At 35.6% G+C, this 25,708-nt stretch overlaps 1 protein-coding gene across 1 annotated transcript in view; it reads left to right on the top strand.

The window, feature by feature from the left end:
* Positions 1-25,708, top strand: part of LOC120067288 (small subunit processome component 20 homolog) — a 44,214-nt gene that overhangs the window by 15,819 nt on the left and 2,687 nt on the right. The window contains 22 exon segments of the mRNA XM_039018829.1: positions 7,422-7,604; positions 8,184-8,387; positions 8,492-8,705; positions 8,803-8,877; positions 8,960-9,288; positions 9,590-9,696; positions 9,698-9,783; positions 9,897-10,137; positions 10,217-10,544; positions 10,850-11,030; positions 11,144-11,284; positions 11,446-11,707; positions 12,157-12,609; positions 13,031-13,494; positions 18,236-18,372; positions 18,483-18,664; positions 18,791-19,180; positions 19,672-19,797; positions 21,849-21,914; positions 22,002-23,764; positions 23,852-24,131; positions 25,147-25,386. Coding sequence (XP_038874757.1) covers positions 7,422-7,604; positions 8,184-8,387; positions 8,492-8,705; positions 8,803-8,877; positions 8,960-9,288; positions 9,590-9,696; positions 9,698-9,783; positions 9,897-10,137; positions 10,217-10,544; positions 10,850-11,030; positions 11,144-11,284; positions 11,446-11,707; positions 12,157-12,609; positions 13,031-13,494; positions 18,236-18,372; positions 18,483-18,664; positions 18,791-19,180; positions 19,672-19,797; positions 21,849-21,914; positions 22,002-23,764; positions 23,852-24,131; positions 25,147-25,386 — 6,452 coding nt within the window.

Raw genomic sequence — 25,708 nt, 5'->3', positions numbered from 1 at the left:
AGCAAGTTACTCTTTTGTTTTTTTACTTTTTTTTAAAATTTATTTCACAATATTATTATATTAAACTTTTTATTAAATCTAAAATGTATTTAATTATTAATTCTCTGCTTCTATACCAGAAAAATAGAGTACTCCATTTCTGACAAAACAAAGCATTTCCTCATTTTGGGTTCATAAAAATAATACTGTGTTCAAGGAAGATTTCAGTAGTCTATGGGTTTTATCAAGACGGTCTGTGTTTAATGATTGGAAGGACATTGTAGAATTGTTGGAGGACTACTTTCAGACTAAGGTTTTCATTAATCCTCTGTTTGTAGCAAGGCAATCATTAGAATCTCTTTAGGAAATCTGGAAGAGTTGGTTGAGAACCCAGGTAAGTGGCAGAAGTTTGGGCCTTTTCATCTTTTACTTGAAAAATGGAGCAACCTCAAGCATAGTAGACCATAAGTAGTAAAAGGTTTTGGTGGTTGGATCTCCATAAAAAATCTTCCTCTCGATTGCTGGAACAATAACGTTTTTAACACAATAGGATCTTATTTTGGAGGGCTCGAAAGCATTTCTTTAGATACGTCGAACTTGATCAATTGCTTGGAAGTAAAGGTTAAAGTTAAACAAAATTTATGCGGTTATACGCCGGCAACAATTGAATTGAGAGTTGAAAACCGTGGTAATTTCTTCCTTAATTTCGGTGATATTGAAGCTATTGAAGACCATAAGTAGTAAAAGGTTTTGGTGGTTGGATCTCCATAAAAAATTTGCCTCTCGGTTGTTGGAACAATAACGTTTTTAACGCAATAGGAGCTTATTTGGAGGGCTTGAAAGCATTTCTTTAGATATGTTGAACTTAATCAACTGCTCGGAAGCAAAGGTTAAAGTTAAACAAAATTTAAGCGGTTATACGCCGACAACAATTGAATTGAGAGATGAAAATCGTGGTAATTTTTTCCTTAATTTCGGTGATATTGAAGCTATTGAAGAACCTAAATTTCGGCCTTCCTAACTTCGGTGCAATCAAAGCCAGGATTCTCAAGAAATCCTTTTGCAGCTCTCAGCTTTCGGAGAACCACCTTCTTCTCATCAGAGCTCTCCCACTGCAAGTGTGGTATGAACTCATTAAAGGAAGTCGAAGCGCCTCATTTATAGAGGAAAAAGAAGTTTACGGCCTAGCCATTTTTCATGTCCAATGAGAATCCAAGTTTAAATGACGTGGCAAATAAAAAATTAGACCTGTTGCAGGCCAAATCGGTTGACATACCCAAAAAAGGGAGTCCAATTGACACTTGGCCCCACTCCAAGCTCCTCCAATAGCAAAACTTCATCCCTTGTTACATCATAACCGTTGGCACCTCTTTCTATTGCCGTTTTAGTACTTAGCAAAGCGTCCTCCGGAAAAAGTTCAAGCAACTTCTCATTTTCTCAAGCGAATTCCTCTTCAGCTATCTTCTCCTCGATCAAGGCAGTGTCTAGAGCGACCCCAACAGAGGCTAAATGTCATTCAAATCATTTCCTAAGCACTTTGTCAGAAGAAAGCGTTTGAAGGAGTCCTCTAAGAAGATAATTTCCATCAAGCTATTATTAGAGCAGAATCTGGATCTGTTGGAAGCAAGCTATGTTCAAATTCAAATCCTCACTCAAGTTAACAAGTCGGATTCCCAATCCTCCCATCCTCCACAATTTAAACACTCTACTTTTTCCTTGCTTAACTCGAAGGTAAAATTTTTGAGAGGTACTCCAATCCACACTCCGGTTTTTTCTTCAAAAAGAAAGGGTGAAGCATTCCTTGAATCTCCTTTCAGCATAAGCAGTGAAGAAGCGGGTCGTATTGATAAAAATGAAGGTCCAGAGGAGCTGGGACAAGAGGCGCCATTACAGACAAATCTCAATGGCCTGTTTCAGACGAAGGAAGAAATTGATAAAAAAGCTTCTGACTGGCCCTCATTAGTTCAATCCTTTGAAATTCCAGCTCATTAGAAGTCCATGGTCACTGATTGCAGACTTGTCTTGGATTGAATATCAACAGTGGAGGTAGAGTTCTATAAATTGTCTGGATAATAATGAAAATTGTGTCATGGAATACGAGAGGATTAAAAGATGCAAACAAGAGATTGACTCTCAAAAGATTCTTGAAAAAGCATAATCCTATTTTAGTGCTAATTCAAAAGTCAAACTTCGATGTAAATTTCATCAAATCCCTATGGAGCTCTAAGGATATAGGTTGGGAATTTGTGGAAACTTTTGGCACGTCAGGTGGTATCTTGACATATGGGATATGAGTAAGATAATGGTAGTTGAAACGTTGAAACACTAAAGGTTTGAGGAATTTTAATGATTTTATTGATCAAGTTAAACTCTTGGAGGTCCCTCTTTGCAATGGCAGGTTCACTTGGTCTTGGATAGGAAATTCTGTTGTAAGATCTTTAATTGACTAGTTTTTCATCACTAAAGCTTGGGATGAGGAGTTCGAAAGCTCGAGAGTTAATAGGCAAGCCCAAATTTTTTCTGATCACTTTCCTCTATTATTTGAAGCCGGCTCTTTCTGTTGGGGTCCCCCTCCCCTTTTAGATTTTGCAATAGTTGGTTGCTTAACAAGGATGGTAAAATCATTGAAAGGGCATGGATGAGTTGTGATGGGGCTGGTTTTGCTCTTAGTGTCAAATTGAGAAAGGTGAAAACAATAGTTAAGGCATGGCATACTGACTTTCAAGAGTAATAAAGAAGAAAAGAAAGAGGGTCTGTTAAAAGAAATTGAAAAATGGGATGCTCTTGTTGAATCGATTCTTCTCTCCGGGATTGAAGTGACCTTAGATCCTTCTTCAAGGCTGAATTGATATCACTGTATAGGATGGAGGAAATTAACTTAATTGAGAAAAGTAAGTTGAATTGGTTAAGATTGGGAGATGAAAACATTTCACAGATTCCTTGCAGCAAGGAAAAGAAGAAATTTTATTACTGGATTGGTAAACGATCAAGGGATGCCAACTAAATCATTTAGGGAAATTGAAAGCTTAATTCTGGATTTTTATGAAAATCTATACCTTAGAAGCTCGGGTTGGAGACACATTCCTCTGAATTTTGATTGGCTTTGTATCACCTCTAACCAGAATTTGTTGCTTACGGCCAAATTTTCAAAATCAGAAATCAAAGCAGTCGTCAAGAATCTTGGAAAATGCAAAGCTTCTAGTCTTGATGGATTCACAATTGAGTTTCTTTTGAAATTTTGGGACTTAGTCAAGTCGAGCTTCCATTCCATATTTGAGGAATTCTACAAAAATGGAAGAATTAATGCATGTGTTCAGGAAAACTTCATCTGCCTAATACAAAAAAAGGCAATTGTTGTTGCTGTCAAGGACTTCAGGCCAATCAATTTAACTACTTTGACTTATAAGGTAATTGCTAAGGTGTTGGCTGAGAGGCTAAAAAAAGTGGTGTCTACTATCATTGCTCCGTCCCAAAACACATTCATTGAAGGAAGACAAATATTGGACCCAATTCTTATATCTAAAAAAGTGGTGGAGGATTGTCGGGCCAAAAAGAAGAAGGGGTGGATCCTTAAAGTTAGATCTAGAGAAGCCCTTCGACCGTGTTGATTGGGATTTCTTAGAAAAAAAAAGTATTGAGAAATAAGAAATTTGGTCAGAAATGGATTGAATGGATAATGGGCTGCGTCAAGAACCCTAGATATTCAGTCTTCATCAATGGAAGACCAAGAGGGAGAGTGGTTGCTACAAGGGGAATTAGACAGGGTGACCCCCTTTTCACCTTTTCTATTCCTCCTTGTTAGTGAAGTGTTAAGCGCTTTAGTGAACAACCTCATTCAATCCGGTATAATTGGAGGCTTCGTGGTGGGAAAAGAAAAGATTCATGTTTACATTCTCCAGTTTGTGAATGATACTTTATTATTTTGCAAGTATGACAACATTATGCTTGCCAAGCTAAAGCAAGCAGTTGAGTTTTTTGAATGGTGTTCCGGTAAAAAAGTAAACTAGGACAAATCGGCCTTATATGGTATTAATGTGGATGAGAACGAGTTGTTAACCACGGCTGCAAATCTGAATTGTAAGGCTGATCATCTCCCCTTAATTTATCTTGGCTTACCATTGGGTGGGTATCCAAAGAAATCCTCTTTTTGGCAACTAGTGGTAGTTAAAGTTCATGCAAAACTAGATAAATGGGAAAGATGTAATCTTTGAGGAGGAAGAGCTATCTTATGCAATTCTGTCCTATCTAATCTCCCCACCCATTACATGTCAATATTTCTAATGCTCGAATGTGTCATTTCAACCTTGGAAAGGATACTAAGAAACTTCTTTTGGGAGGGCCATAATGGTAGTAAGATAAATCATTTGGTGAAATGGGAATTAGTTCAAAGATCTTCAGTAGCTGGTGGTCTCGGCTTGGGTGGCTTCAAGGCAAAAAAATTTAGCCCTTCTAGCTAAATGGGGGTGGAGATACATCGAAGAAGAAGATTCGTTTTGGTGCAAAGTGGTTAGAAGCATTCTTGGTAAAGACTTTTTCAATTGGCACATGGCTAGTAAAGATGGTAAGAGTTTTGAGAAGCCCTTGGGTAAGTATTTCTAGAACTTGGTTGAAAGTGGAGGCTTTGGCTAAATTTAAGTTAGGAAGTGGTTGTTGGATTGCATTTTGGTTTGATTGTGGGAAGTGGAAGTTCATTTTCATATTATGTTTCCAAGACTCTTCAGAATTGCCATCTTTCCAAAAGTTTCCGTAGCCGATCATTGGGACGGTTCCTTGGCCTCTTGGTTAATTAGTTTTCGTCCTTTGTTAAAGGAAGAAAAAATGCTTGACTTTTAGGAATTGCTTGGCAAAATTGCAGCAAGGAGAGTTTCAGATGCCTTTGATAAATGATCGTTGTCTTTAGTAGACAATTGGATTTTTTCGGTTAAGTCTCTCAAAACTCATCTCTCTCCATCTTCCCTTATGGACAAATTGATGTATACGACTAGAAATGTCCACGGGGTGGGGTGGGGATTCCCACGGGGAATTCGCAGGGATCGGGTTTCTCGTGGGAATTTTTTTTAATAAAATAAAATTAATTTAAATCATTAATGTGAACAAATTTTAATTAAATAATTAACTTTATCACTAAATTGTTTATTATGGTTAGTTTTACATGACAATTTGAATTTAAAGATAAATTACTCAAATTTTTACCTAAAAAAACTAATTATTTTTTAGTAGAAAGAAATAAATATAAATAAATATAAATAAAATTATTCACATATGTAATCTAATTTTAATTATTCAATTTAAACATATTCATTATCTTTCCCAATAAATAATCAAACTTGAAATTTAAATTTATATATTATATAATAATAATAATAATAATAATAATAACATTACATTAGATAACTATATTAAATAAATATGTAGAAACTAATCGGGGCGGGCAGTGGCAGGGGACGGGGACGGGGAATGCTTCCTCGTCCCGTCCCCGTTTAGCTCACAGGGAATTTTTTCCCCCACTCCCTCCCCCATTCCCTACCTAATCGGGGAATCCCTGCCCCGCCTGCGGGACCCCCAACCCCTTGGAGAAATTGGACATCTCTATATACGGTCCTTTGGAAGACAAATAGCCCACGAAGGGTGAACATTCTTGTTTGGATTATGCTGTTTGGTCACTTGAATGTAGCATCAGTAATGCAGCACAAATTGCCTTCCAGCTACCTTTCCCCATCCATTTGTCCGCACGGTGGAGATCCGCAATCATCTTTTCTTTTTGTGCTCTTATTCAGTTAGGTGCTGGGAGAATTTGTTTTCTATCTTCAGTGTATCTTGGGTGTTCAACAAAGACTTTCGAGGAAATGTGCAGCAACTTTTAGTTGGGACGTGCTTCAATAAATCCTTTCGTTTACTTTGGTTTAATGCGGTAAAAGCAATACTGGCAGAATTATGGTTTGAAAGAAATCAGAGGGTGTTCAATAGCAAATCACTTGGTTGTTTGGATCATTTTGAAACCGCCTGTCGCAATGCTTCATCTTGATGCATCCTCTCCAAGCATTTTGAAAGTTACAACATCCAAGAGTTCAACCTGAATTGGAGAGCTATTATCTTTCCAGACTTTATGCCCTTTGTCTCAATTGCTGTTTTTTGTTTCTTGGTTCTTTTCACTCTTTGTTCTTTCTTGTTTCTAATTCTTGTACGGTTTGGTCTGGTTAAGCTGTTTCTGTTGTAATAACTAGTTCCAGCTGCAATCTAGTCCGTTTTTTTTTTTTTTTTTTTTTTTTTTTATATGATGAGGGTGCTATGGGGTGTCAACCTAGTTGAGATATCCGGGTGCGCCCACTGATCCTTAGCCTTATTGTTCATTGTATAATACTATTGTACCTTGAGCTTTTGTCTCACTATTTTATCAATAAAGAAACTCGTTTTCTTTCCAAAAAAAAGAGGGGGCTGAAACTCTCCTTCCTACGACAAAATATTTATGTAAAATAAAATCTCTCTTTCCCTAAGCGGACGGACCAACATATATCCCTCCCACATAACTGTACGCCTAGAAAACACCACATAACTGTACGCCTAGAAAACATAACTAGCTTTTCTCATGTGTAGTTACATTAACTGTACGACAAGAGAACACTACTAACTTTTCTCAGGTGTAGTTACATTTTTTTATCCCTCCTCCCATGAGTATTTAGTAGGCGTCACATTTCTCTCAATGAATGTATGGTTTCTCATTAAAAAGATGAAAATGAAATTTAATCTCTTTTTGATAGGCGACTTTAGGAAATTCCTTTAGGTTCCCTCTTGATATAAATTAACTGAATTGTGCTGTTACAAACTTCTTTTCCCCAAGTAGTCAAGAATTTTCATCTAAGACGTGTTAAGATAAGATTCCATCATAAGTTTGGCGAGAAGTTGTTAATTTATATCAAGAGGAAACCTAATTTTTTATTTTCTTTTTCTATCATGAAAAAGAAAGTTGATTTATGTTACATACATTAGAGGGTTATAATAAAAAATTGGTTCAATATTTCATGAGGTTTACCAGCTTGTCCTTGGTCTCACTTTCAACCATTTAATTGAAAGCGTGATTCATTCCTAGTCATCCATGAGAAGCATCCATCCTTCCAATCGTTAGGGTTTATGTCACTTGTCAGAGAAAGTAATAGACTTGGACATATTTGCATTTCCACTAGCTATCAGAATAGCTTTGTCTATTGTATTAATATGCTCTAGAGCTGTTCCTTCTACCGTTGATGTCTACCTAATTCAAGTTAGGAGGGGAAAATGCTTGAGATGTTGTAGAGGACCCACTAATTGATATGGATGGTGGTATATTTAGTATATGGCTAAGTCTTGAAAATCTGACACGTTCACGCGCACACACACACTTGTTAATCTATAAAGCTGCAGATTTCCTAACGCCTTTTACCCTTTTTGGCTTTTAATTGATGCAGGAATTAAACGGATAATATTGGAAGTTGTTAAAAAACCTTCAGCTACAAGAGAATATGGCGCTAGTGCCCTGCTATTTCACACACTGAGAGGAACCTCATCAAGGTTTCATTCAAGAGCAGAGCTGGTGTTTCGCTTTTTGATTAGTGGTCAAACATTTGAAATTGGCCGAGACTCCAGCCAAGGTGGATTTCTTTCTATCAAATTTACTGGTTCCATATATTGCTAATTGTTTGTTACTTTTATAATCCATCTCTCTAAGTTTGTTTTATGGACATGTCATTGTTAATCATGGGATGTCGCTCTAACAGCCTCCTATATAATCTATACTTCGACAGAGAGAGGGTGTGGGGGTGATAGGAACCAGAAAAGAATGAGAACTTACAAGATAAGCCCATTGTTTTTGAGGTACTTGGACGCTCGTCCCCTCTTCAGAGCTCTCTCAAGCTCTAATTCACTCACCACAATAAGGCCTAGGTTCATCCCTTCTTACCCTCTCTCTATTTATAACCACTCTCCCACCTACTTTTCTAACTAATTGTTGATATACTCTTAATACTCTAATAACACCCTAATAGTATTCCTGCCAGATTGGGAGAGGGAGAGAAAATCATCCTGTCCTTGTTCCATTTGCAAATACTGTTGTGTGATTTAATATGTCAATGATTATCCGTACTTTGATTACTGACCATATCTTTCTCTCTCCACAACGGTTTCCACATTTTCAATTCCTCTTATTGTTTCTGTCTGTCTCTCTACTCCAGGTTCAGGTGGCATCTTAGAAGTGTTGAAGTGTGTGTGTCAGAGGTTATGCGAAGAAATGGATCCCAAGGAATTGGATATGATATGGAAATGCTTGTTTGAGGAAATAACAGATGCCATTTCTAATGATTACATGGTTTATATAAATCACCTCTTGATGCTTCTTGCTTCAGCAGCTCAGAATGTGAATTGGAAAAAACTTCATGGTTAGATATCTGACAAGTATTCCTTTCTTCCAATTTTCTAGTGTTGGCCATGTTCTTAAAATTCTATTACTCTACGAAAGCTTCTAATCTGTTATGTTTCACAGAATACAAACCAATGCTTGAGCTTGTCGACTTACTTGTGTTGAAGTTTGCCACAACTCCAAGCCTTCCAATGGAGGGTGATTTATCCATAATCGTTGATACGATTTTGCAATTAATGTTAGTTATTCTTGAAGGTCTTCAAAGTTCTGAGGACACTCTATGTATTTCTGGCTGCTCATTGCGTTGGGCTCCAATATTTCAACTAAACAGCAGTAGGTATGAGCAGCATGGTCTTCATAAAATGTGACACTTGGTATATATTACCTTATGTTTTTTTAATTTTAGTAACATATTTGAGGTTTTTGTTTTTTAGTTTATTGACTTTTGTACGAGAAATAATGGAGAAGGATGCTAGTGTACTATGCGCATTCAGAACTAACATTTTAAGGTATATATCATTTTTATTTGATATTTTATGGCAAAATAGACGAGAAATGAGAAATCTAACGGGTCTGCTTTTGCATTTTCAGAGCAATGAATGAATTGTTAGAATCTTCACCTGAAGAAGTTATTTATCTTCTGCTTTCCTTCTGTGAGAGATTACCAACAGAAGTGTTATGTACATCCAAAGAGGAAGTTACAAGGATTAATAATTTTATCCTTAAAATCCTTGGCCATTGGATTAAAGAGATCACTGATTTTGTGCAACACAATTCATCCACGATTGATATTAATGAATCTAAATTGGCTATTTTATGGGGTGTTATTCGTTGTTGTCCATATATTGTAAAATTTCAAGCCAATTCATCCTTACTAGTGGACTTGATTGATGCACTTGATCGGCTCTGTACAGTTGAAGGTAAAGTTTAATAATCTAATATGAGAATGGTTTATTTTATCTTATTTTCTTTATGACAGTGATATTGATTAGATGGGTGTATAAGATTAACATAATAAGTACCTATTGCTCTTATACAACAAATGGAAAGGTGCTTCTTCTAGTTGAATATGGTTTGTTTTTGCACACGCATACCCAGACTAGATATGTAAAATATGGCTTTGGTTATCTTTATTGCACTAGTTGAGGCTACTACCACTTTTAGGTGCTCCATTTTATTTCTCTTTAAGAACTACAGTTGAATTTATTCATGCTCTTTTAGGCGACATATTTGGCGTCCCTAAAGAAAATTTGGAAAGCATAATTGGTGCCACCATAGGTTCTTACCTTAAGTTGCTCTCTAGTAAGAAGGTTGGGCTTGAAGAATTAAAATAGATTTGTGTACCTTGCCAAAAGATATAGCTCATGTTCACAAGTCTTGGTAGCTGTAGCTGATTATTTGGATTTTATTTATGGGTAAGTTGGAAATTTTGCATTCTAGAAAAATTTTTCTACCTTCTAATCATTATTTCATCTCCAACCTTGGTTGTTGGAAGCATGTAGTATTCCCTTAACCGTGTTAATTGTAGGCCAGGGGTCAGCAAAAGATCGTATTCTGAAGAGTTTCAAGCAGATAAGGTTGAAGATGCTGTACAAGTGTTTGCAGATAATTTGCGTCACCCAGATAAGGGGGTTCGTATATCTACTCTCAGAATATTGTGCCACTATGAGCCTTTGCAGTCTGCCACCCTTACAAAGGACCCTTCAATTGATAACGAGATGAAAACTGAAAATTTGGAACAATGTTCTGATGATTCGGTAGGCAGTGAGGTAAGTTTGTCCATGTTCCTTTATTTTCTTGTTTGACTTTGTGCTTTGGAGCTCTGGATTCACTCTCTAATTGTGTCAGGTCCTTTGTCATCTTCTCACCATTGAATCAACCCCTACTTCAATATCTACCAGCAGAAGTATTATATTATTAATCTCTAGAGTGCAGATGGCCTTGTCGACTAAAAGGATACCTGAGGCATACTTATTGGTTGCTTTAAATGGGATTATTGGCATTTTCCAAAACCGCTTTAGCTATATATGGGATCAAGCATCTGATTGTCTTGCCTTTTTAATCAGAAGACTCTCGGGATTTCTGTGGGATAAACTAATCTGTTATTTTCAGCAGTGGTTATTTCTACTTGATCAACCAGGCAGAGATACTGCTGAATCATCTGACGAACTAAATGGTGTGCTTGCACGTGCCATTGTGATTTTCTTTAGCTTCATAATTTCATTTAAAATAATGTGCTCCAATTTTAAAATGCATAGTTAAGTTCCTTGTTTTAGTAGAAGAGTTGTTTGTCATTTTATGGTTAAACAAACAGTTCTTTTTTTTGCTTACCCCCCCCCCCACACACACACACACACACACAGAAAAGAAAAAAGAAAAAAAATACTTGTTTCTGTGCAATAAAAGAGTGGCCTATTCTCTGTTGTGTCGGGGGTTCAGAATAATTTTTTGAAGTTTGGTTTCACACTTTTTGTCTTCCAGATCTAGTCAGATGCTTCCGCTCATTTGTTGTTCCTTCACCAGACAGTACGCCACTCTTTACTCTGTTATCCTTGGTGCTTCAATCATTACAAAAAAATTCGACTATTGTTGAATCTCAGTCTCAACGGATGTTGCCTCTGTTCTTAACATTTTTAGGCTACAACACTGGTCACGTGGATAGGTGATTTATAAATGGTTTCATACCTCATTTTTTTATTTCTACAGGTCTAATGTTTACTCCACTCCTGCAGTTTTCTTATTTACAATATTTTTTTGTTTGTCCTTTGAAATTAGTGTCGATTCATTCAAACAATATGCATGCAAAAGCAAGGAGTGGAAATGTGTGCTGAAGGAGTGGTTAAACTTGCTGAGAAAAACCCGTAACCTGAAGTCTTTTTACAAGAGTGACTTTCTTAAAGAAGTTTTGGAGCAGAGGTTGGTATTATAATTAATGGAAGGCCTGCTCTCTTCTATCCAATTTCACAAAGATTTATATTGAATCATCTTTTTGCTTCTGTATATTTCTTCCATAGAGGAAACTGCTGGTTCTTGACTCTAATGCTTCTTTGTATGCGTGCTTTGGTTGAATTTTCTAGGCTTTTGGACGATAATGATGCTGAAATTCAAAGCAAGGTCCTTGATTGCCTCTTAATGTGGAAAGATGACTTCTTGATCCCATATGAACAACATCTAAAAAATTTGATCTCCCCCAAGACTTTGAGAGAAGAACTTACAAGGTGGAGCTTGTTAAAAGAAAAAAATCAAATTGATGAACGACACAGACCTAAGCTTGTACCTTTAGTTACTCGCTTATTGATGCCAAAAGTTAGAAAATTGAAGGTTCTTGGTTCCCATAAGGTATATTCTTTATTGGGTACAGTATATATTGTTTATGATGATACTCGGAATAACATCTTTGTGTTATTCAAGAGATTTGTCAGTATTTGTTACTGTTTTTAGAGCGTACTTGTGTGTATGGGTTATTCTGGTTGATTGTTTGCTAATCAGTATGCCACATTTGATTATACTTGAACGATGTCATCGTTTTTGTTAGTGAAGCATTACTTGCATGCATAGTTTGTTTGATTTGATTGATTGACTGGTTTAAAATATTTGGTTAATCTTGATCATTCTCGGTGGTTTTAGACTTTTAGTCAAGCAGACTTGAGCATTTGGTTGTTTATTATGCATAAAGTTGCCATGAAGGATGGCTCGTTTTCAATTTGATAGTATGGGCGACTTAATCTTATATATTAAAGGAATCAAAATCACATTGAATACTGAGTTTGATATTTCATTTATGGCAGCAAGCCAGCGTAAATCTTCGAAAAGCTGTCCTTCAGTTCTTTGCACAACTTGATACCATAGAGCTTCCACTTTTCTTTGCTCTGTTATTGAAGCCCTTGAACATTATTCCAAGGGAAGCTGATGCAAGTGCTAACTGGTTTTGTAACTTACACCTGGTTTCAATTAATGCGTCAGCGACTGACATCTTGAAGTACTTCTCAACAGAAAGTATAGTAGCATTGTCATGGAAGAAGAAATATGGTTTTATGCATGTTATTGAAGAGGTTCTTACTGTTTTTGATGAAATGCTTGTTAGTCCATTTCTCAATATAATATTGGGTTGTGTTGTCCGAGTTTTGGCAAGTTGCACGGCAAGTCTTCATGTGGCAAGGCAAGTGTCTTTATTTGAAAATGGAAAGACGCACGATAATAATTTGCTTGAGATGGACAAAGAAGCAGCATTCACTGGCCTGGTAATGCTTCCATTCATATTAGGTGTTTCTTTGATATCAACTTTTTTCACATTACTTTCCCGTCCCTGTTTTTTCCTTCCATCATAAATGTGACCATCTATCTGCGTTTGTTGATACTACCTCCCCTTCTTTACACAATTAAGATATCTGAATGGTGTGTTATTAATTTCTGGTCAAAATATTTTTTTACTGGGTGTTTGAGTTCTGTACTGGTGGGGAAGTCTTCTCATTTACCTTGTAGTTAAGGTAGTCAAGTTTCAAGTCCTTTTGTCATTGTTTTATTTACTTTAGGGAAGCTAAATGCTAATTTTCTCATCTTTCATTTATTTTCTTGTATTCTTCATTGATTACATGAGATTGCTGATTAATTATGGAACTTGAAGCTTTGGATACTAACGATTTTTTCATTTCTTCTAAGCAGACCAGTACAGCTGTGAAGCAGCACAAAGATTTAAGGTCTTTATGTCTCAGAGTCATTTCTGTCGTTCTTTACAAGTACGAGGGTTTTGATTTTGAAATCGAATTCTGGGACCTATTTTTTATGTCTGTTAAATCTTCAATCGAGAGTTTCAAGCACGAGGGCTCAAGTAGTGAAAAGCCAAGTTCACTTTTCTCTTGCTTTCTTGCCATGAGCAGAAGCCACAAACTTGTGCCACTGTTGGCTAGAGAGAGGAATCTTGTTCCTGATATTTTCTTCATCCTCACTATCTCAACAGCATCTCAACCCATCATATCGTTTGTTCTTCAGTTTATTGAAAACTTGTTGACTTTTGATGGTGAGTTGGATGGCAATGATAGTGCTGTGAGAAGCGTTCTACTTCCAAATCTTGATTCGCTTATTCAAAACTTGCATGTTCTTTTCCAAAGTGGTGATGCAAAAAAGAGGTATGTGTTTTTCCTATGATGATGTGATTTTATTATTTGTTCTGTTAACTATTATCTACCATGTTGAACACGAGCAATCATCTTAATAATTGGTGTCTGCATTCTTTTTTTGTATTAGAAGATTGTATCAGCTTGCTAAAATAATATATTAATGGAAAAATTAGTACTATAAATTAGTACTATCTACCTGTTCTGTAAATTGTTAAAAGATCAGGCATGCATTCCATGCAATTTTCATGTTTATTGTGTGAATAGTATTCCATATCCTAGGGTTAAAAGGCTTTTGACGGTTAGATGCAAGACCCTAACTTATAGCATAGAGAGTTACGCTTTCTTTGACCATAAGAGGCGTACGCCTCAGTTTAAACACACTTAGGCTTAATGCCACTACACCTCATGTAATTATTAGAAGAATAATATTAATTTGTATATTCGAAATGTTTCTTAAACATTAATAATTTGTCTATTCTGGAAATATAAAGGTTCGAGTTAGGGACAATTTAAACATCACTACTTTATTATTTAGGCTTCAAAATCATTGATGTTATTATTATTTTTTTAAATTTATTTCCACTCTAGGGGAGATTGTACCTATTGAACTTTTGTTCCTTTTTATTATATCAATGAGTTTTTTCTTTTCTTTTTGTTTTAATAAAAATTTACACGTGTATATTCTTTTAATCTAAAAAAAACATTGAAGGCAAACAAACGGTAGAATAAGTGAATCTTATTGTTATTGTTTTCCTTTATTTTCACTCTCTTAGGGAGTTTTTTTTTTTTTTTTTTTTTATCCCTTGAACGTTTATTATTCCTTTTCAGAAATTTTTTCTTGTTAGAAAAAGATATTCTTTTAGAATTATTAGTTATGGAATTAGTGGTGATAGTAGTGATGTTAAATATTAATGTAGAATTTTATGTTTGGAGTAGCAATTGTGATATTTTATACTTTTTGAAATAGTATTGCAGGTTGTTTCCCTTGTTTAAGTCGGTCCCTAGAGGGCCTTCACCTGCTTAGATGTCTTGGCTTGTTAAAAGTGTTCTCACTTATGTGAAAATTCAAAAAACAAAGTATGTTGAATTAAGAAATAAAAACTTAAGCAAAAAGCCTTGGTCCTCTTTTGTTCGACCTTCTCACCAAAATGCACTATATTTCCGGTAGTTGTTGAGGAATATGGAAATAAGACCAAATTAAAGGAAAAAATATCGAGGGCTGTAACTCCTTGATGATGGGAAAACTGGAGATATAATTTTATAGGTCCACGTGATGTAATTTCTTTTTTCGTTTTCTTTTTTTTTTTTTTTAAAGGAAACGAGTCTCTTTATTGATGTAAAGAACTGAGACTAATGCTCAAAATACAAGAAGATTATACAATGAATAAAAAGGTCTATGGATCAGGGGATGCACCCAGACATCTCAACTAGGTTGACACCCCCTTACCGTCCTCATCATTTCCTTACAAACTATCTCAATATAATAGAATAATAACAAAGCAATATAGCCAAGAGAGTTATACTATCTAGGCTGAGCAATATAGCTAAAAGAGCTCCAATTTAGACTTATGTCTTGTACTGAATAATCTTTGAAGAATTTGGAATGGGAACACCACAAGGAGGCGTTAAATTTTGCAGATTCGAAATGATTATGCCAATGGATTGCTTATGGAATATTCTTTGATTTCTCTCGAAACACACTTCCGATAATAGTGCTTTGATTGCATTAATCCTTAGCACCCTTGGGCCCACTTTCAGCTTAGGTCCAATTAGAATCTGCAATGTATTATCACGGGAGGACCTGCCAAATACCCATCTGATGCCAAATATATTAAATAGATTCTGCCAACATTTAATAGTGTTAGAGCATTCAAAGAACAGATGCTGCTGGGTTTCATTATTTGCCATACAAAGGGGGCAGATTGAAGGATACAAACAGTGTGTCGGAAGTTTTCTTTGAAGTGTCTCCGGACAATTTAAGGATCCAAAAATTATAATCCAAATTGTGATATTGACCTGGCGCGGACTTTTGGTCTTCCAAATTTCCTTTTCTAAGTCTTTTTCCAGCGGGGATGAGATTTGGAGATGATTAACCAATGACTTGACCGAAAAAGAACCCCCTGATTCTAGGGACCAGAATCGAGTATCAGAGTTGTCAATCACCTTTTTCCTTGAGATCTGCCCAATAAGATTCTGAAATTCATCTAGTTCATCGTCTTTCAAGAGTCTTCTAAGGACCACTGACCATGAAGAATGAATGAAATCCCAATGTTCTGCTACTGATCCTTGTGGATTAAGAGCAGTCTTAAATATTTTTGAAAAGTGTACATTTAAAGACAATTTGTCTGCCCATGAATCCAACCAAAATCTGATTTTGTTTCCATTTCCGAGTTCGTGAAGTGCTAAGGCTTCAACTTTAACCCATGCTCTTGAAATGCTAATCCAAGGACTTCTAAGGCTTAAATTAACTTTTCCTGCCGTGTGCTAATTAAAAAGTCCTTTCCATGGATGCTTCCAATAACTTGGTGCCAAAAGGAATCTTCCTCGTTAAAGTATCTCTAACCCCATTTGGCAAGTAATGCCATGTTTTTCTTTTTTAGCCCACCAAGGCCCAATCCACCATGCTTTTGATTTCGAGAGATTACCTCCCATTTGATCAAATGATTAATTTTACCCCCTTTGTGTCCCTCCCAAAAGAAATTTCTCATCAATCGCTTTATTGAATTAGCTACCTTTTCCGGCATGAGGAATAAGGACATGTAGTAAGTGGGTAAATTAGAAAGGATAGACTTACAAAGTGTTGCTCTTCCCCTCTTGATAGATTGTACCTTTTCCATTTGTCCAGCTTGATCCAGCTTGATTGGTATTTTGTCAATGACCAGTTGCCAAAAGGAGGCTTTCTTTGGATAGCCCCCCAAGTGTAATCCAAGGTATGTGAAAGGCAAGGTGCCTACTTAGCAATTCAGTCTCGCAGCTGCTTTGATAACTGTTTGATCATCTAAATATAATCCAACTAGCGCTGATTTTTCCCAATTTACTTCTTGCCCCGAGCACCATTCAAACAATTCTATGATTTTCCTCGGATTATCAAGCATTCGTACACCATATTTGCAAAAAATCAAGGTATCGTTTGCGAATTGTAAAATAGACACGAGCTTTTTCCTTCCCAACCAGAAAACCTTCGTAGAAGCCTTTTTCATGAAGCTTTGCTATTAACAAGCTCAATACTTCACTTATCAAAAGGAAAAGGGTGATAGAGGATCCCCTTGACGAACACCCCTTGAAGCTATATTTCGGCCTCTTGGTCTTCCATTAATAAATATAGAGAATCTTGGATTTGTGACAGCCCATCATCCATGTTATCCATTTTGCATCAATTTTTTTTTCAATTAGGACCTTTTCAAGAAAAGTCTAATCCACTTGATCAAATGCTTTCTCCATGTCTAATTTGAGAATCAACCCACTTTTCCTTTTAGCTCTATAATCTTCGACTGCTTCATTGGCTATGAGAATCGGATCTAAGAATTGCCTTTCTTTGATGAAGGCACTTTTGTTGGGTGCTATAATATCAAGCATAATTTTCTTTAGTCACTCAACTAAGACTTTTGCCACAATTTTGTATGTTAAGTTGGTGAGACTAATGAATGAGTCTAAAGTCTTTGACTGAAACCGCATCTTCTTTCTTTGGAATTAAGCATGTGAAATTCTCCTTGACACAAGCATTCAGCTTCCCATTTTCATAGAATTCCTCAAAAGCTGCTTGAAATCCCCTGAGAATTATCTCCAAAATTTTATGAAAAATTCAACTGGTAGGAGCTTTGTTCTTCCCAAGATTCTTCAAGGCATATCTTATTTCTTCTTCTTCAAGGATACGAGATGTAATTTTGTAGACCCTTGTACTTGAACCTTTTCTTTTTAATAACTAATTCCTTCACTTTTTCTATTTCATATTTCGAAAAACTTTGACGTGCATCACTATTTTAACGTATATTTCTCTGTTTTAGAATTTAGAATTATATTTTAACATATGCTTTGAAAATCCGAAATTGTTGTCAAATATGCTTTTAAATTCTGAAATCACAATCGATAACAATTTTATATTTTGTGTCAAGAGGTTTTGTATGCCCTTTTGTTCTTTCCTTCTTTTTTTAATGAACATGGTTGTTTTCATAAAAAAATATTTTGTTTCAGAAGTTATTTGTGAAATATTATCCAAATTTAAAAAATAATCGCATGGTATAAGCTCTTTTTTAAAAAATTTAAAACTTAATTAGCATTTCAAAAGAAGATTTATAATTTTAATTGATTCATTCTAACTTTATAACATGAGCATTATTTTAATTGTAATGAAGTAATAGAATAAATCAAGTAAAAACTATCATTATTAGGTACGAGTTTGAAGTTTTGAAGTTCTATAGAAGATTAATGTGTACAAATTATTCTTATCTTTCCACATTTTAATTTCAATGTCATCAATGTCATTTATTAATATTTGATTAACCAAAAATGATTTTCCCAGATTCTACGGTTCTACCCTTCAACATAATTATGATATATGTGTATTGCTAACTCTTCACTCTTGAAAGCGCTATTGCTCTCCACACTTCTAAGAACACTGGTCATAATGTGTTTTTGTATGACATGTATCTGTTTGATATGTTTCAGGTACCATGCTAAATTTTATATGGACGGACAATAAAATTTATATACCATAACAGACTTGTAATAATTTCGCATGTCATCATTTCAGGAAATTGGTAGGACACCTTAATGGACCGATGATAAGAATTTTCAAATTACTCTCGAAGTTTGTAAGGGAGCAATTGCATGCTAAGAAGTTTGTAGAAATCGTACTCCCATACTTAACTCAGACTGGTCGTACTTCTGGTGAGAATATTCTCCTTTTTATTTTTAGCAGGAAAATACTGTAAGAATTGACACGTCAAATTAGAATTAGAATTTTGTTAATGATTTGAATCTCTTACTTTGCCTTGCAGAATCTCATGCTGATACTTTGCAAATAGTACAAAATGTGGTTCCCATTCTAGGGAGCGGGAGTACAACAAAAATCTTGAAAGCAGTTTCTCCGTTACTGATTTTTGTTGAGCAAGATTTGCGTTTGCTTGTATGTGATCTTATCAACGCTCTTGCAGAAGTTGATTCTTCCATCCTCTGTGTGGTAAAGTTCAAATTTTCTATATGCATTCAAGTTCTTTCAATTGATGATTCTATTTTTTATTGTGATTTCTTATCCAAGGCAAATGATACTGTTGTAATTATTCTATCTTCTTTTCATATTCTGTAGGCTCAAATCATCCGTGGTTTAAATGCAACCTCTTCTATGGAAATTGGTGGCCTTGATTTTGACACAATTGTCAATAGTTATGAAAAAATCAATATTGATTTTTTCTGTGCTACCCCAGAGGAACATGCATTAGTTGTTCTATCACAGTGCGTGCATGATATGTCATCAGAGGAACTAATCCTAAGACATAGTGCTTATAGGTGTTTGCTCGCTTTTGTCGAATTTTCTTCTTCAGTTCTTGGTCAAAGAGGAAACGGTCACCAGGAATCAATTGACAATATGACATTATCTGACAATAGTTGGTCAAAAGAAAGCATCATGCGGCTGACAAACAAATTTATTTTGAAGCACATGGGGGAAGCAATGAACAGAGAGACCTCGGTTAAAAAGGTAGAGTTAAATTATATATATATTATATAATTTTTTTGAAATGGAAACGATAGATCGAATTAATGAAAAGAGGCTAATGTTCAAAGTACAAAGAGACTTACAAACAACTTTTAAATCAAAACAAGCATAACTAAAGATTCTAGTGCACCAGGAGTTAAATTATATTTTATTTTATTGTTTTGATGTAGTCTGTTGAATCCAAAACTCACTTTTTATTAATTAATTATTCTGTGAAAGATGTAAATACTCAACTGATACATTGAAGAATAACATGTTTGTTAATCTTTGGTTTATGTTATGCTCTATGTTTTACAACAAGAACGGTTTTGTTGATGAATGGATTCTTTAGTTAATATCACACGGCTATCCTCTTGCATATAGAATTTTGTTGATGTATGTTGCACACATTGTCTTAGAAGTACAATGTTATCAATTACCATTTACATTTGTGGATTTTCTTTTCTTATCTTTTATGAAATTCCTGGTTACAGGAGTGGATAAATTTATTGCGAGAAATGGTGTTGAAATTTCCTGAGGTAGCAAACTTAAGTTCGCTGAAGGCCTTATACAGTAAAGATGCTGAAGTTGATTTTTTCAGTAACATAACCCACTTGCAGGTAAGTTCCTGCTTCATATGTTTGTAAAATGTGTCGGCATAAAAATATCACCATTGTGCCTGAAAGTAGCATTCCATAGTTTCCATGTAAACCTGTCGCCATAATTAGTCACTTACTATCATCCGAAGCAAAAATATATCATTTCTCCAAATATCAATGTGGCTTCTTTCTAAATACAAAGCATGTGTACAAATACTTCTTTGGATGGATGAAGCATAAGTTTTGAAGGTACTAAATGTTCTTATGCCTCGTACATACGTTTTAACTAAGTGATGGATGCTTATATTGAAAAAGAAATTAGCAATGTTCTAATTCTTATACTTACATTTTAGAGTTGAGGTAGGAGAAAAATGTATCTGGAGGCAGGGCCATGGAGTGAAAAAAGGGACTGCATTGTTCCAAGTTAGATTAGGCTGGGATGGCTCGAAGCCCACTGCTACGCTTAAGAAGGATATTGATTTATGAGTCCGATGTTTGAAGAATACTGCATTAGGGGCGATAAGGGGTTATATTCTATATGGGAAGTGGGGATTACTTAAGAAAAGGCTATTGTGTTGTTCTAGGCAGCAAATTGATAATGGGCCTCTAGCCCATTTGAGGAGAACAACGCCAGAGGAAACGGAGAAAGAAGAATATGGATTCATGGGTTGGTGACTGAGCTTGGGCTGAGTCTAAGGGAAGAAATTGAAGCCCAATTTATGGTCAACGTTGAAGAGAAGGCTGCTGGCTTGGGTTCCTTGTTTTCACTATGTTGAAGGGAAAAAAAAAATCTGATCTTAAATTTTACATTTTGTTTTGTGTTTGGTAAGCACACCTTGAGGGCAAGGTGTCTTCGAAGGCGGAGTAATGTAAGGTCCAATGTTTTAAAAAGCCCTCTCAACCGCGTGCCTAGGCGCATCTAGGCCCAAAGTGCACTTTTGGCGCCTCTCCTTTCCAAGGCGAGGCTCACAAAATAAGGCATGTCTTAGGCGTGTGCCTTTTGTGAAACTCCAAGGCTCAAAGCCCTGGGCCTTGAGGCTTTTTAATTATTTTTAAAAAGTAGTAATATTTAAGGGTTTTCATTCTTTATTAACTAAAAGAATCAAGTTTACTAAGCCTAAATGCAAAATTTCTTGTGTTTGGGGTCTTTTTTTCCATATTTCTACTTCAAATATGCATCTTTGTAATGTAATATTTTTATAGATAGTGTGCCTCACAAAAAAAAGCCCACGGCGTTTTGTGCACCTTGTGCCTAGGCTCCAAAGGGCCATTGCATCTTAATGCGCCTTGGGCATTTACACTGGTAAGGCCCCTAGTTAGGGAAATAGTAGGATTATTAGTAGAATATGAATATGATTATTAGGAGGGCATATTAGTAATTAGATAGTAAGTTTGTTAGGGATTTTTAGTTATAAATAGATGGAATGGGTTTAGAGGAGGCTATGAAGAATTTGGTAGTTGTTTCCTAATTGGGAAATTTGGGAGAGTATCCTCCCGAAAGGCTATGGTATATTGTAATTTCTTCATGGATATTGCAATATAATTTTGTCTTTTAGTCTGTCTGTTTGTTCTTTGTATTCTTGAGTTCTCTCGTTAGGGAGTATCCTAACAGAATGCTCGATCCTCAATCAAGAAGATGCTTACGGGATAAAACTGAGGAAAAGGACCACGAAATTTCAGTATTTAGTGAGGTCCTGTATGCATGGAATGTTTTGGTTTTCAGAATTTTTTTTCCCCATAAAATTGAGGACCACAAAAAGATATCACCAAACTTGCTGATATTTCCCGTCCAGAATTTCAAGGCTCCTATTTGTTTTCAATTATACATTTCAATGAAGGGGGCAGGCATTCAATTAAATAATAAGAGATTTTTTTTGTCTGTAACAACTAGGGAAAGAAACCATTAAACCTGCACAAAAAAAATTCCATATGAAAACTCAATTGTAATCTCCTTGCAATTGTTTTAATTGAAAATTTTTATTTCTTATAAAAAAAACTTTGATTTCTAACTTCTTGTCAAATTGTTATCTCCATTTCACGTGATTTTTCAAGAAATAAATTTTATGTTGCAGAAACTTAGAAGAGCAAAGGCACTGATTCGCTTCAAAAATACTATTCCTACTGTCAACGTACCTGAGGTACTTTCTATATTCTTAATATTAATTATACGGTGAAATGATCGATTGGGAAGTTGCTTAAGTTATCCTCACCCCTTTTTCTTTAAGGTTATCACAAAGAACGTCTTTGTGCCACTGTTCTTCAATATGCTGTTTGATTTACAAGAGGGAAAAGCAGAGAATATTAGAGTTGCTTGTATAGAGGCGCTGGCTTCAATTTCTGGTCAAATGGAATGGAAGTCATATTTTGCTCTATTAAGAAGATGCTTACGGGACCTCACTAAACACCCTGATAAAAAGAAGGTTCTGATGCGGTTGATATGCTCTATTTTAGACAACTTCCATTTTCAAGAGAATATGTCAGAAGTTGGGTCAACGCAATTATATGGCAGTACGGTTGTGACGAACAATATGCAAGCATGCCTTAGTAAAGATGTGTTCCCAAAGATACAAAAACTTATGAACTCTCAGTCGGAGAGAGTTGATATTTATGTCCATCTCGCTGCACTAAAGTTGTTGAAATTACTTCCAGAAGATGTTATGGATTCACAACTTTTGAGCATCATCCAGCATATTGTAAACTTTTTGAAGAATCGTTTAGAAAGTGTCCGTGATGAAGCTAGATCTTCTCTGGCTGCTTGTTTGAAGGTACTTGGATCTGAATACTTGCAGGTTATAGTTAGGGTTTTGAGAGGATCTTTAAAACGAGGATACGAGATGCATGTGTTAGGGTATACACTCAATTTTATTTTGTCTAAGCTCTTTACTGGCCCAGCCATTGGGAAGATAGATTATCTTTTGGATGATCTCATTTCTGTAGCAGAGAAAGACATCCTTGGAGAGGTTGCCGAGGAAAAAGAGGTTGAAAAGTTGGCCTCGAAAATGAAAGAGACAAGGAAACAGAAGTCCTTTGAAACACTGAAATTGATAGCCCAAAGCATAACATTTAAAAGCCACGCACTCAAGCTCCTTAGACCTGTTACTGATCATATGAAGAAGCATCTGACCCCAAAAGTTAAAACCAAATTGGAAAATATGCTAACTAGTGTAGCTGCTGGTTTTGAAAGCAATCCTTCTGTCAATCAAACTGACCTCCTAATCTTCATCAATGGCCTCATTGAAGATGGAGTAAAAGGTGAAAATGGACAGGGTGAAATCTCATCGGTGGCAGATGCAAACAAACATTCTAGAGATGTCTCCAGGGGAAAGAATGTTTCGTGTCAGACAATACTTGTCAAGTCACCCTGTTCACACCTTATTGTGGTGTTTGCACTTAAGCTTCTGCATGGGTTCATGAAGAAGATGCAACTTGGGAAAGGACATGCTCAGTTGCTATCAATGCTTGACCCTTTTGTTCCCCTGTTAGGAAACTGCTTGACTTCTAAATATGAGGATGTTTTATCATTAACACTTAGATGTCTCACTCCATTGCTAAGACTGCCTTTGCCATCTGTCAAATCCCAAGCTGACAAAATCAAGGGAGTAGTGTTGCATATTGCTCAGAGTTCAGTAGATCCACGCAATCCACTAGTAGAATCATGTTTGAGATTATTAACTGTGCTTCTGCGAAATGAGAAAGTTACACTTTCCACAGATCAGCTACATTTATTAATTCAGTTTCCGCTGTTTGTTGATATTGACAAGAATCCATCCTTTGTTGCCCTTTCACTTCTGAAGGCAATTGTGAGTCGCAAGCTTGTTGTCCCTGAGATTTATGATCTTGCTATTCGGGTAGCAGAATTGATGGTGACAAGTCAAGTCGAACCAATACGGAAGAAATGTAGCAAAATCTTACTACAGTTTCTGCTTGATTACCATCTTTCAGAAAAGCGCTTGCAGCAACATTTGGATTTTCTGCTCTCAAATTTAAGGTGACCAATGGCGTTAAGCTGGTTTCTTTATATATTTTTTCTTTTTTTTTTTAATTCTGTCTTTAGAAGATTTTCCTATTGTTGCAGGTATGAGCATTCTACAGGAAGAGAAGCTGTTTTGGAGATGCTTCATGCAATTGTGGTTAAATTTTCAAAAAGTGTGGTGGATAGTATTTCTCAGAGATTATTTATTCGTTTGGTGGCTTGCTTGGCTAATGATCATGATCATCATGTTCGGTCTATGACTGGTCTTGTAATAAAGAGCCTAACAGATCGCATAAGTCCAGGATCTCAACATTCTATACTTGAATTTGGTCTATCTTGGTATTTGGGAGAAAAGCAGCAACTATGGAATGTCGCAGCGCAGGTGAAAAACATACACAGATGTAAATGTAGTTATATATATTGCCTCCTTTATTACAGTTCTATGAGTTTCCTTAATTTATTTTCTTTTAGAGCGATTTGAAACTTTTCAATCAACTTGCTAAACTGATTTTCAATTAGGCAGTTAACATGAGGATATGTTTTAAGCTTTGGTGGGCAACGTGCTTAAACAAATAATATATTTACAAGTACACTCTTTTAAAGTAATTGATAACATTGTACATTCTTTTAAAGTAAACAAATACTATATATACATTCTTTTATTTTTCTCAATGAAAACTTCCTTTCTTATCTAAGGACGATAAACTAAACAATAGGTTTGGATATCCTAGTTTTTTTTTTTTTTTTTTTTCCTTACAAGAGCAGGGAGTTGATGTTGATTGTTTGACTTGCTTCCACATCTAATATTTAAGCAAATAGTATGTAGACATATTAAACCACCAATCAACCCAAAAGCTTAAGCTGATGGTTATGGGAAATTTAATTTATATCAACACTTTAATACTCCCATTCACTTGTGAGTTCGACAATTTGTAGAAGACCCAATAAGTGAATAAATATTAATTGTGGAAAAAATGACATTACAGGGGTTTGAACATAGGACCTTTTACTCTTCTACTATATTAAATCACCGATTAACCCAACACTTTTACAACATGTAAGAGTATTGGCTTGAAAAAAAATAGAAGAGGAGGGGAAGGTGCATATTTTGTATGGGGCTGTATTCTTGTTTTCTCCAGTTGGACAAGTTTGCTGGTGCATATTTTTTTGTAATTTATTTATTTATTATTATTATTATTTTTGTAATTAGTTCGCCATGATTTGTGCAATTTGTTCTTTCTCTCTTTTCGAGTAATATAGCTTTGGACTTTAGGCTTTGAGTTTCATTCAACCCATTAATTTTCTTCATAACCATCTCTTTCATTTGTAGGAAAAAGAACAAATGGAAGACAAATATATTGAAGTGAAAAGGAATTGACATTATTTTTTGTACACAGGTGTTGGGATTATTAGTTGAAGTTGAAGCTTTAAAGGAAGGTTTTGAAAGACATATCCAAACTGTTTTGCCAGTGGCCAGGGGCATCTTGCAGTCTGTCGTTGATGTTACCATGAATGAGCAAATAGACATTTCTGCAGAGACTACCATTACCTTTTGGAAGGAGGCATATTATTCGTTAGTGATGCTAGAGAAGTTGATGCACCGATTCCCTCAGTTATTCTTCAAGAATGATTTTGAGGTATGCTCCTGTCAAATTTTTCTATCTATGATCTGTCTTTGTATTTTATTATGTTTCTATTGCATGGAAGAGCTCTCTCCTTGGTATTCTTTCGACGCTGCATTACTGGAGAACTTATACAGTCACGATATTTTTATGATTGGTCTACCACATCCTTTTGGTCTCATTATCTACAGAACCTAAAAAAAATACTAAAGTAGGGGGCCCCAGTTTTGTAAGGAAAGGATGCCTTGGGACCACCTAGTTATGTTTTTATGAGCATTCTTAGAGTCGTAGTAAGAAGCTTCAATTGATAAACGAAATAAAAGGCCCTTAAAGTGCT

The sequence above is a fragment of the Benincasa hispida genome, chromosome 12 (assembly GCF_009727055.1).
Source record: "Benincasa hispida cultivar B227 chromosome 12, ASM972705v1, whole genome shotgun sequence".
Lineage (NCBI taxonomy): Eukaryota > Viridiplantae > Streptophyta > Magnoliopsida > Cucurbitales > Cucurbitaceae > Benincasa > Benincasa hispida.
Note: the sequence above shows the minus strand (reverse complement) of the source record. Positions and strands in the feature narration are given on the sequence as shown.